We start from the raw sequence: 12257 nt of genomic DNA, 5'->3' as shown, positions 1-12257 counted from the left end.
TACACTGAAAGAAGAGATTAGCTGCTGCAACAATTTATATGTAAAATATGGCATAGCATTTTAATTGGCTGCAATAGTCAAGTTTTGGTTGCGTTAGCCTATCCGCAATATTAGTATACGATTTCGATAGGCTACCGACGAGATGCTATTAAAGACTGTGATTATCCCTGGGCAAATTTTCAGCGGTATAAAAAGAACTTCAAGAATCCGAAGGTAATTGAAGAACGCTGATATTATCAACAATTGATATAAATTTGCTATTATTAACATAAATATTTGATTAATATATAATTAATTATATAATTCATGATTTTTTATTACATAAATGCTCCATAAATAAATATGCGTACTTGTAAAATTATAATATTCTATATATTGCCGAAAAAAATTGCAATTTTTTCTCTGCAGTTGTCATCTCTGTTGGTAATCAAACTTTGACGATAACACTGAAATCACAATTTTAAAGAAAGATCGAGTATCATTAAATTTTAAATGCATATACACACACACCAATAAACTCGTTTACTAAACCAAAAATAATCAAAAAATACAATATTATCAGTTTTTTCTTTATCACTTCAATATTAACAACGATACGAATTCCCGTAAGGATGTCGATCTTTATTAATAGTATCTCGTCGGTGAATAGGCTAACAAAAATTGGTTGTTGCAGCCAATTAAAAATACCATGCCATATTCAGCCAATCTTTTGTTTCAGTGTATGCATTGTCAGTAAACTATTCTAATTGAACGCTATATATGTATTGCAATTGAATTCGCGTTTCGTATATCAATTCATTCGTCTTGCTTCCAGAAACAGAGGCCGGTGAATGCACGGACGTGGGATCAGATTGCGCGGAGCTGATTGACAGGCTAAGAACATGGCTGTGCCATCTACAATCTGTGAAGAGTCGCTGCTGCGCGTCCCTGAAGACGATCTGTGCTGACTAAATAATGACACTAAGGACAAAAAATCAGAAAGAAAAAGAAAAATCAATTTGATAGTTTACTTGAAGACGTCGCGCTTAGACGCCCGCCACGGATGACGATTTTATTAGGCGCCCTATCGCTTCTCGCCGTCGTAACGCAGCATCCGGAAAAGCGCCGCATCGGAAGGAGTTCGGGAAAGATCTTTCGCGCTCGTCAACTCTTTCTCTTTCTCTTTCCTTTTTTTTTTCGCGGATAGACGAGAAAATCTACGTTAGATCCTCGTGCGGTTCCTCGATCGCGATAATCACATTGGACTCTTATAGTTGTAGCTGCGTGTCTCTCGCATACTTCCAGACGTAATTTTCACAGTACCAATTTTTTTTCGGTACCAAGATTGTACCGAACAATGTAGTGAATCTCTAAAAAGGAATAGATTGTCAATCGGTACGATAGAGATTTCGGCTGCGTTCATATTTATTCAATAAGAAGCGATCTCGCGAAAGACTCGTTACACAGGCACAGGTGCGTCGTGCGTATATTTTTCGCGAGCGTAAAAACGCGCGTGTGCGCGCGCATATGAAAGCCATTCGGAATTTACGGAAATTGTATAGCGCAAGACAATAAATGGGAATAATTAAAACATTCTTTCTTTTTCTCTTACCCATATAATAATGTATATAATTTATGTAATTATATTTATAAATTATATAATTAGAGAGGCATAAAATATTTGTGAAAGCCTGGGATATTTCGCAGAAAGGAAACTTTTACATCATTCTGTATATTTCATACGTTTTAATTTGAAAAAAAAAAAAAAAAGATTAATAAATTTCAATTGAAAAATATTTTACAAGCAACTATACTGTAACTTTTCAACTTGCGAATTAAAAGTATTATGAAAACTTATTTATTTAATTAAAAATAATAGTATTTATATTAAAAATTACATTAAAATCTGAAAAATGGGTACATAAAAGAACGCAATCTGAGTTTTCTTCAAATGTACAATTGATAATAGATAATAGATACATGGAAAGAAACTGAGTGATTTTATTTTTTATTAGAGCTTTATTAGAGCTTTAAAAAGATTAGATAAAGACTGAGGTAAAATAGTGATTTTAGAAAAACACGAAAACGATTCGTATGTGAGTGAAATAATATCATAGTTCACGAAACATTTTAGTGGCAACAACTGTAGTCATTAAGATCTCTAATAAGATAACTGCAAATGATTGATTGATTCTGACAAGAGCAAACGTCGCTATGTTTCATGATGTAATGTACTGTTTATGCAGATAATATTTTTTATTCAGCATTTGTTAATTGTCGCATATGCAATCGGCGCGGCTGCAATGAAATGATATATGCGAATGTACCTCACGCATTATAGATGCATATCGAAGTTCATAAGCATGTGACAAATGATTTGTTTCTCAGTCAGAAATGATAATGGAATCGAATTGATGTCGATTTCATTATCATTTCTGACTGGGTTGGCAGCGAACAGACGCAAAAATATTTCGAATGTTAGTGAACGGAACTGGAAGAATTTAGGAAAGCGTCCTTCGGGAAAAAAAAAAAAATTATTTATGTAAGATTTTGTGTCTTGGATAAGCACATACATAAATCAGTGGATCAACGTTCCGATATCACGATGTCTTGGTGCAGTTAGCGTATTATCTTTTTCTTCTGTTTCTTTTCTTTCTTTTTCTCGAAGAGAATTACACGATTATTAATATCTTTTTGCAAATAAAGATGTTTACCGTAAATAAATTTTCTGTTCATTCTTCAAGCACCTTAACGATTCTATTCAATTAGTTAAATTAATTAATTCATTATTTTATTCTTTAATCAATTCGACTTCCTTCGTTTTTACCTTTTTATTTTTTATTATTCTTTCTCATAAATTTTTGTTCCCTTTCTCATAAACAAATAGTTCAAGTGTAATATATTTTTATTAAAAAATGCAAACACAATTTGAGCAAAAAATTTGAGCAGTAAACAATCCCCCAATTTGATCATCGACAGAACATTTAATTCACAGTCAGGTTTTCGTGTGTTGTCACACACAAGAATTATGAATTTGTATAATTCTTTCTTCATCATCGTGTTCGCGCGCAAACCATTCGTTATATGTACAAGTGTTTTTCCGTTTAATCGCGAGCATAGATCAAATATCGATTAGCTAATTTATATGGAACGTGAAATAGCCCTTTCTTATATTTGGGCTGCGGGCTCTCTCGCTGGAAGATCGGGATATTCATGAATGTCAAGATAGCGAGAGAGATCGCAGCTTGTTATTTATATTATTTGATGGCGAACAGTTCATTTCGTTTCGGTGAAATTACGAGTAATTCGAAGATCACCTAAGGTACTATAAAGAATGTTCCGTGCGATATTTCTATTATGCCTGGCTGGAATACCGTTTTCACGATGCAAACAGGTAACGTTTAGAATATAAGTACAAACGCCTAATTCAGTTATCGTTTTATCCGCATAAAAGTGAAAACTGTAAAGCTATAGAATGTTAGAAAAAAAGGACGTATTTTCAGCTTCACGAGTACATGACGCTAAACGAAGTGATGTCCATTTTTAACAAGCCACATCATCTTGGTGAGTGACAGGATTTCTTCTTACAGAAAGATCCTTTTATTTTCCTAGTACTTTTTCTTATAAATTATACAAATTTTTCTTAGATCAATAATACCTAATTAATAATATTATTATTGCAATTCTAACTTATTACAAAATAATAGCATTAAATTATATGTATATATTTGCATTGGTTTGTATATTCTCAATTTATATTAACTTTCAGTACCTGAATATGAAGTGGTGCCCGTATTGCATCGCATGTCGAAGGACGAGGAAATGAAAGAAAATATAAATGAACTCAAGATAAAGGTCTTCAACGATGACGTAAACTTATATTTGAATCCCACGGAAGGAATCCTCGCTAGTAAGAATACACCCGTATGGACCGTTTCATCTAATCCAGAAGCACCCGAAGGATTGCAATACAAACAAGTACCCAAGGTATGTGTCTTTCAACTTTTATATCTTTACAATAGTAAAAAAAAAAAATACTATATGCAAGATGGAAAAAAATGTCTTTCTTATTATTACTTTCTCGTCGTAGGCTATGGATTCTGTAGGGATCATTCTTCAAGACGTACGCACTTCGAGCTCAATTTTGCTAACTCCTACTCCTGACGGTCAAGTTCATTTGGTAAGGATTCCAATTGCATCTCAAAGTTGCGATCGAAAGCAAATAATTTTTCTCCTTTTTTTTAAATATACATATGAATGTAAATCAATAATGCTTTTCTTTCTGTAGAACGGAGTGCTTAACAATATATACGTCATCAAATCTCTACCGCGACGAATATTGGATCATGTTCTTTACGGAGGACGCAAACTCTTTGAGCCGCTTTATAAGAAGAATGTGACAAACAACAATGACTTGGCTTACACGCATCATCACGTAGTGTACAAGATGCCTTCATCAGATCAGAAAGATTTTAGTAAGCTATTTGAATACTTACATAAAAATTTTGCGTATGCATTCTCTTTCAAATTTCAGTTCAGGCAGGTGTCTTACTCAATACTCTTATGGTTCTTCAGAAATTACAAATCCTGAGGACCAAGAAGTGAAACGCAATGTCCCGGACATCATTTATCCAGAATTTTTAGTAGTAGCAGATTACAGTATATATCAGTAAATGAAGTATATGATACTAATTATATATGTACAAATAATCATAAATTTTATAATAAATATACATTATTATTTTTTTTATAAAATATTAATATTTTTTAATATTATTAAAATAATTAATATTTTTCTATTTATTGCAGAGTACTTGGCGGTAATATCGAGCAGGCCGTAAGATACCTCGTCTCATTTTGGAACGGAGTCGATTTGAGATACCGTTTGTTAACCACGCCGAAAATTCGGCTTAATATCGCAGGAATAATCATAAGCGTTGTAAGTTTTAGCTTAATATTCAAATAGGAGAGACCGAGGCTGATTCAGTTGGTTGTCATACGGGATTGATTGTCAAAATGCTTATAACTCAAACAGGATGTGGAAGAAAAACCTCTTTTTTTTTTACTGTAGATTGGTGATATTAATTTGTTATAAAATGATTTGCGCTACAAGCATTGTATATATTATTATTAATAATTTTTAAGAAAATGAAGTTGATGAGTAAATTTTTCTTATCACCTATTTTGTTGTCTGACAAGTCTTTGGTATTATTAATCGCGATATCCTCTTGTATTTATAGAAAATGACATACCTTAGAAAATCTGTGCTACAATTAATTGATCATTATTCTGACAAAATTTGTAAATACAATCTCTTTTATTAAAAACTATGTGGGATAGATTGATCAAAATGAGACAAAGTTAATTTAAACAATTAATTTTAATATCTTTAAAGAATGCATTTTTAGAGAATATATTATTGATATATTATATTTTATAGATATATATGTTTTTTATTTTTCATATAAGAAACTACGGTACAAAAAACAAATTATGTATTTTATAATTAAAATAACTATTTTATTTGAATTAATATCATAATTACTATTATTTCTCAAAATATAAAACTGATATTAAAATAAAAATTGTATTTTTTATATGTGTTGTCCATAACAAATATGCTACTACCAATCCTAAAACAATCAACCCAGAACATAGGATTAATTATCACATTTTCGCAGCTTCATTAAAAATTAAATAACTTATTTTTACGATATAATGAATTCACGAGTAATATTTTTTTTAATACCTAAAGAATATAGATATATTATAATGTACATAATATTACAAAATCAGGCATCTACTTTTTTCTAAAAATCAAAAACTGTGACAACCAGTCTTCCCTACATACAAATCCTTCATTATATTCAAATACATGTAAATCACATATAAATATCTTCTAATTATTTTACATCAAAATTTAAAAGAAGATAATTTCTGAGTTGGATAATATTTATAACATATTTGATATATTTAATATATATCTATATTATTTTTAACGTAATATTTCGTTATATTTTAGGACAAGGATGCAACCCCATATTTAGAAAACAATCGTTTCGAAGTTTCATTCCTAGATGCGGATCGTGCTCTACGCAATATGGGAGATTACTTCTATCGCGAGAGTAGATTCCCAACAGATTTTTACGACATAGCGATCGCTATGACAAAGTAAGTACCCGGTAATTCCCATATATGTTTGCATGTTTAATTTCTAGAATCACTTACAAAACCATAACACGCATAGACAAAAAAATAATACAATCCGATATAATTTCAGTCTAGATTTGTGCAACATGATTACTGATGACTATTGCGAGCCATCGACTTTGGGTAAGTCTGCCAAGATAACGTATTATATGACAAATGCAGCTCTTTCCGTTATTAATATTATTAATTACAATCCTTTGCAAAAATATAAAATAATGATAAATTTTGCGGCTGCAGGTTACGCATACGTAGCCGGTGCATGCGACAGAAACGCAACAAAACAATCATCCGAAGCCGTAGGAATGATTGAAGATAACGGTGGATTTTCCGGTATCATCGTAACTGCTCACGAAGTCGGCCATCTGTAAGTTAATATATTTGCATGCATTTTGTAGTTTCTTCTGTCGCCGTAGAAAGAAGCTCGTAAAAAATTGTATTTACAATTTTTGGCCAGAAAGAAGATCTGATTCTATGCGATCTAAACGAGAAACACATGAATTATAACTCTTCTGTGTCATTAAAAATAGTATAAATATATGTAAGGAAGAAAAAGATACACAATATTTCACGGTATAAATTTAGTTATTCAATTTTGAATTTGGAAGTTCGATAATAAAAAGATTTTGTTTACATTGCAGGATAGGGGCACGTCACGATGGCAATCCAAAGGGCGCCAGAGATTGTCCGGCTAATGATGGTTTCATCATGACCAGCGGACTGACGTTGGATGAGAATGGCTTCGAATGGTCCCCGTGCACTATAAACGCTTTCTATAATTTCATTAAGTACGTATGGCACGAACGTAAGCATATTTTTTTTAAATAAAAAGTATTAATTTAAGAATTTATTTATTTTAGCCAGAATAGAGCAAAGTGTCTTTACAACGAGCCGGTATTGGGTGAATCTGTGACGCGTATTTTGCCCGGGACTTTGATGTCCTTGGATGATCAGTGTAACAAGGTCTTCGGCACAGCGGCGTGTAATGTAAGCTAAAATTAACATACATATAATTTCGGTATATATTTAAAATATAAAAAATCAACTTTACTTTAAAAAAATTTTGGGAATATTTATAATGCACATTTTTTTTATAGAAAGACACCACGGCCTGTATTCGTTTGGATTGTGAATATCCTGGAATTGAGGGCTACTGCAGAGCGACCGCGCCAGCAGCGGAAGGTTCTTCTTGTGGTGACGGCTTGGTGAGTTTTGTTATCTTTTTTATTTTATTTTGTATATTGAATTTCTTAAAAAATAGCTGTTATTATTAATAATGTAAAAATAAAAATTGTAAGAAATATTTACTGTACAAATTATAATTACAGAAAAATTATTATTAATTAATTATGATATATATTATAATAGTTACACAGTATAAAGGATTTATCTAATACCTTTCTAGATCTGTCTGAATGGCAAATGTGTACTTGAAGGAATATTAACCAAAGAAAAGGATAATGAAAAGAGGAAATTACTCGAAAAATTCCTACCGAAATTCAATTTTCAAGCGATTAGAAAGATTCCATGGATAAATTTATTGAAATCACTGAAGAACAAATTAAAGAAGAAATTGTTTAATTTCTTCTTCGCGAGAAACTCTTCGCGTGATAATAAATATGAATGTTGTCGAGGTAAAATCAATTCAATGAATCTATACTTTTTTTAATGTTAATACCATCTAAAATTCATTGAAAATATATTACTAACAAAAATAAACATTTAATCTTATTTTATTATTAATAATTTTATAATCGTATTTGATTCTTTAATTTTTATCTTTAATTTTTGATATTTAGACTCAATTTTCTGGCACAAGATAAAATTTCATGATAAACAATTAAATAAATATTCTTTCTTTTTTTAAAAAAATATTCTAATTTATATTCTATATTTAATTGGCATAATATATAATCTATATTTAATTGTATAATTTATTTTACAGGAAATCATACACGCTGATATATTTATGCTCTAATTATTGAAACGGGACTACTATATAAGAACAAAAAGGGATATTCTTTTAAGAATATGTTACATCCTGATTGAACTTTTTCAATTCTCTATACACAGCAGTTTATGCTTGTAAATGTATAGAAAAATATATATATAAATACTGTAATATTTTACATATAAAAAATTAAACTATAATCATGGTATTCCCTTTTATATATAATTAGACAAACCAAAATTTCTCTTCTTAATGTTATAAATTTATTAATAATGCAGATTTTTTTACATTAGACTCTCAATTGCAAATTAAGTTTTCAGCGAAATTTAATTTTTTAAATTGTCAAAATTAAAAGTATTCAATATTTTTTTTCATTATCCTACAACCTAAATACAAACTTTGAAGTAACTGTGGAAATACAACTAATTATACTGATGGCTTGAATATTAATATCCATAATCAGAGAAAATATAATAGTGTTGAAATGCCCTGTGTAATGCAATACACTGTAAAAAAAAATATAAACGCACAAAATAAATGTTGATTTGTCTGCTATAATTAAAAATTGTTAAATAATATTGCAGCATATCCTTAGCAACTTAAACTAATTCTATTTAACTCAGCACGAGTGTTTTTACATGTAATTTTTGCAATAAACTTATATATATATATATACTTTTTTTATACATATAAATGTAAATAAACTCATATAATACATAAATTATGTTAATCATTTCAACACAAAACATTTCACTTATTATTAAATATAAATATGATTTTACATATAAGAAACTAAAACAACAAATAAATACTGTATAATAATTACAACTCCAAAACCTTCGTGAACCAAGATCTTTATCATTGAATATTATACAGTTGTTGAATCAATGCCTATTTCCTCATAAAGCTCATCTTTGTTGCCAGGATAACTTTCCAAAATGCAGTCCAGTATTTCAATGCATATCTTTTTTCTTTTTAAATATTCGCGTGAGTATTCATCTAGATTCTCTTGTGCCTTTCGTTTAGACTCTTGCAAATCTTCAGAACCACTTTTTTCCATCAATTTATCCAATTTATGTGTTAACTGCTTTACATTTTCCTGTAAAGCAATTTTTTCTTTTTGAGCATCTTCCAGCGTCAAACTTGACTTTAGAGAAGCTAAAAGTGTCTCTTGTTCTTTCACTTCTTTCATGACTTCCTGATATTTAGTTTCAACCTCATTAGCATGACTTTGTAGTTCCTTGTCAATCCTCATTAACTCATCAGTGTCATACTGCGAATCTTGCACAACACAATATATTTTCTGTTTGCCATAAACCTAAGGATAAAATGAAAACATATATATTTTAAATATTCTAATTTCTCTTTTAAAAGTTATAAACTTGTTTTTACTTTTTCAAACAATTTTCCTTTTTTCACCAATTCATCCATAGCCTTTTGAACTGCAGTTTTACTGTGTTCATTAAGCAAATTCGTGACTACATCATTCACGCTGTAAGGTCTATTTTGCATTTTCATGTAATTATACACAGCTATCGTAGTCATGGCGGTTGTGTTCCTTTAATTAACTGCAATATAACAATATATATCTCGTATCATAACACAATTATTGAAGATATCACAAAAAGCTCGATATTTTAAAAACAACTAATTACAATAGATTACAAGCGAAATTACAAAAAATAATACAATATACACATCCATATACAAGTACACATAAATTAAATAGGTACAGAAGATCAAGTACTGTTTACAAATTGGCAAGCAATACATACATAAAAAACATCTAATAATAACGAAAAATTACTGTAATTTTGTTTGTCAATTTGGCTTATTTCATTCATATGTTTACTGCTTTGTAACCACACATGCACAATGCAAATCCGTCAGACATTACTGGCAGAATACTTGCGAAATACGTAGTCCCTCCACTTACTCTAAAAATATTAGTGTCAGTCTTTATATCGCACAGAACAATTTGTCCAAATTATCAAATAGAACGTAATTAAAAAGAAGATAATCCAGACTGAGTATGCGTCTCTTGGTAACCTCAAAATTTTTCGAAATTACTAGAATAAGATACGAACTGAATCAGATTCAAATTTCGCGCTTTTCAACATAATAAAATAAAAGATAAACATTAAAAACCTTTCGATAGATCATGGAATGCAGTAGCGTTTATTTTCGATGAGCTTTGGAACGCGGAGTAATTCATTTGTTTACAGAGTCCTCTATCGGATATTTTTTTAATTTTTTAGTAATGTACTTTCTCAAAAAAAGTCGCTTATTTTCACTTGCGTGATTAGAACTGTTTTTACTGCACTTTCTGAACTGGTGCACACAGTGCAATAAGTTGAAGTGAAACAAATATACGTTTGTTTCACTTTAACTTATTGCACTAGTTCAGAGTGTAGCAATAAAAAACGGGCCAATTGTATTCCAGAACTCATCCTGAGCCTATTCTACAATGTGCTCTTTATTTCCTGTTTATTGCTTTTTATGGCGCGGCCACAATAGAAGGAATAAGGAATTAAGAATAAGAAATAAGAATTCCAACCTATCAGGAATCGTGTATTCCAGTGTATCCAATATCTGAAAACCTTATTCCTTCTATTCTGGCTGCACCTTAAAACTAGAAGTTATGTATATTTTTCAAAAGACTGCAAAATTAAAATTCGATTTTTAGTCACGTTACCTCTCACAAAAATATATTTTCTAAACATTTATTTTTTCTAATGTATCAATTAATTTTCAATATTTGGAGATGACAAAACGTAATACGAATTATAACGCTCTTATGTTGAAAAACATATCCTAAATATATATATAATCAACATCATTTTGTTTAATTAATAATATTTAATACCATTAAATATTATTTGACTAGACAATTAATATAAATTTTAAAATATTCATTGTGCTATTTGTTTTTATGAAAAACATGGAACGAATAGAAAAAATAAAGAGATCATATAACAATTAAGAAATATCATATGACATAAGACTGGAGTACGTTTTTATAATGTATAATTTTTTCTATTGAGCGGGCTTAAATCACTTGATTCATTTTATTTAAGCAATCTTTTGAAAAATTATATATATAATATCAACGTGTTAGAGAGTTGACGTTTCGTCAATCGACTCTGCGTGTCAAAGAATTTCATAACCCACACGGCGCACAGTGGCACAATTCGCACAATGCACAGTCCATATGGATGGCCGAAAAAGATGGCCGCCTTGATACCGAGGTATACTTTACGAGCAGCAAGTAAGATTGTTATGTTTTTTACATCTTTTGTAATATTTAGCTTCTTTCCCAAAATCAAAGTACAATAATGTTTTACATAAAATTGCTTATAATTCTTCTATATATGTGCTGTGTGACAGATAGCGTTTTGTAATTATGTAACCAAACAGAGTTTATTTTATATTTGTTTTATGTATATTTTAGGAAAGCAGACAACATGCATCGCGGCCATTGCGGTGCAGATAAATCATTTCTCGTCCCAACCAGAAATCATCAAAGCTCCTACTACAGCTTCTTTAAAGAGAGGCACAGGTGGCCGTAGTTCCTTCAATGGAATAGTATGCACGTTGTTTGGTGCAACTGGATTCGTCGGACGCTATGTGTGCAATCGCCTTGGCAAGATTGGTACTCAGGTACATACGAAATAAAGGAAGCTGATAATAGCAATTTCTATAATGACAGCAATTTCGATTGCAATATAATAGTATAATTGAAACATAATATAATCAGCTGTTTGATTGTCATGTTTGATTTATAGTTAATATTACCATACAGAGGTGATCCATATGATTGCTTGCGTCTGAAGCTCTGTGGAGATTTGGGACAAATCTTGTTTCACCCGTTTCATCTGCGTGATGATGAATCGATAAGAAAATGTATCAAGTACTCCAATGTTGTTATCAATCTAATTGGACGAGATTGGGAAACTAAAAACTTCACTTTTGACGAGGTGCATGTTGAGGGAGCCAGAAGACTCGCTAGACTGTGCAAGGAAGCTAATGTTAAGCACTTTATTCATGTGTCTGCGTTAAATGTGGGTGACGAGGTGGAGGTGAGTTTTAAATCACATTTCTATTTTATATTAATTTATGA

General features: G+C 30.6%; 4 protein-coding genes across 7 annotated transcripts in view; 3 read left to right on the top strand and 1 right to left on the bottom strand.

Annotated features, from left to right (window-relative positions):
* The window catches only part of LOC108748821 (A disintegrin and metalloproteinase with thrombospondin motifs 4-like), a 10875-nt gene extending 9317 nt beyond the window's left edge, over positions 1–1558 (top strand). The window contains exon 12 of the mRNA XM_018487190.1: positions 815–1558. Coding sequence (XP_018342692.1) covers positions 815–951 — 137 coding nt within the window. The 3' untranslated portion in view covers positions 952–1558. The remainder of the gene's footprint in view (positions 1–814) is intronic.
* A 1755-nt stretch (positions 1559–3313) lies between these two features.
* On the top strand, positions 3314–7786 carry LOC108748807 (venom metalloproteinase 3-like; the record flags this gene model as incomplete). Its single annotated transcript, XM_018487169.1, has 14 exons — positions 3314–3373; positions 3483–3543; positions 3749–3966; positions 4070–4159; positions 4268–4454; positions 4555–4648; positions 4789–4918; positions 6002–6150; positions 6260–6312; positions 6427–6553; positions 6828–6974; positions 7047–7173; positions 7284–7391; positions 7592–7786. Coding segments are annotated over exons 1-14 (1746 nt in total), but the record flags the coding sequence as incomplete, so codon positions are not given.
* Positions 7787–9005: 1219 nt separating this feature from the next.
* Positions 9006–10342, bottom strand: LOC108748816 (homologous-pairing protein 2 homolog). 4 transcript variants are annotated; one of them, XM_018487181.1, is made up of 4 exons: positions 10286–10342; positions 10074–10206; positions 9530–9705; positions 9006–9455 (listed from the first exon to the last, which is right to left on the bottom strand). In XM_018487181.1, exons 3-4 carry the CDS (start codon positions 9680–9682, stop codon positions 9006–9008), a joined length of 603 nt encoding a protein of 200 aa, XP_018342683.1. In that variant the 5' UTR covers positions 9683–9705; positions 10074–10206; positions 10286–10342. The 4 variants fall into 4 exon arrangements, with proteins under 4 accessions (XP_018342683.1, XP_018342684.1, XP_018342685.1 ...); XM_018487182.1 differs by lacking the exon at positions 10286–10342 and having other exon boundaries at positions 10074–10210; XM_018487183.1 differs by lacking the exons at positions 10074–10206; positions 10286–10342 and adding an exon at positions 9913–10062.
* A 935-nt stretch (positions 10343–11277) lies between these two features.
* Positions 11278–12257, top strand: part of LOC108748810 (NADH dehydrogenase [ubiquinone] 1 alpha subcomplex subunit 9, mitochondrial) — a 2316-nt gene continuing 1336 nt past the window's right edge. Inside the window, exons 1-3 of the mRNA XM_018487173.1 lie at positions 11278–11405; positions 11589–11797; positions 11923–12216. Coding sequence (XP_018342675.1) covers positions 11336–11405; positions 11589–11797; positions 11923–12216 — 573 coding nt within the window. The 5' untranslated portion in view covers positions 11278–11335. The remainder of the gene's footprint in view (positions 11406–11588; positions 11798–11922; positions 12217–12257) is intronic.

This window comes from Trachymyrmex septentrionalis, unplaced genomic scaffold (assembly GCF_001594115.1).
Source record: "Trachymyrmex septentrionalis isolate Tsep2-gDNA-1 unplaced genomic scaffold, Tsep1.0 scaffold243, whole genome shotgun sequence".
Lineage (NCBI taxonomy): Eukaryota > Metazoa > Arthropoda > Insecta > Hymenoptera > Formicidae > Trachymyrmex > Trachymyrmex septentrionalis.
The sequence above is the reverse complement of the archived record's forward strand: the minus strand, read 5'-3'. Positions and strand labels throughout refer to the sequence as shown.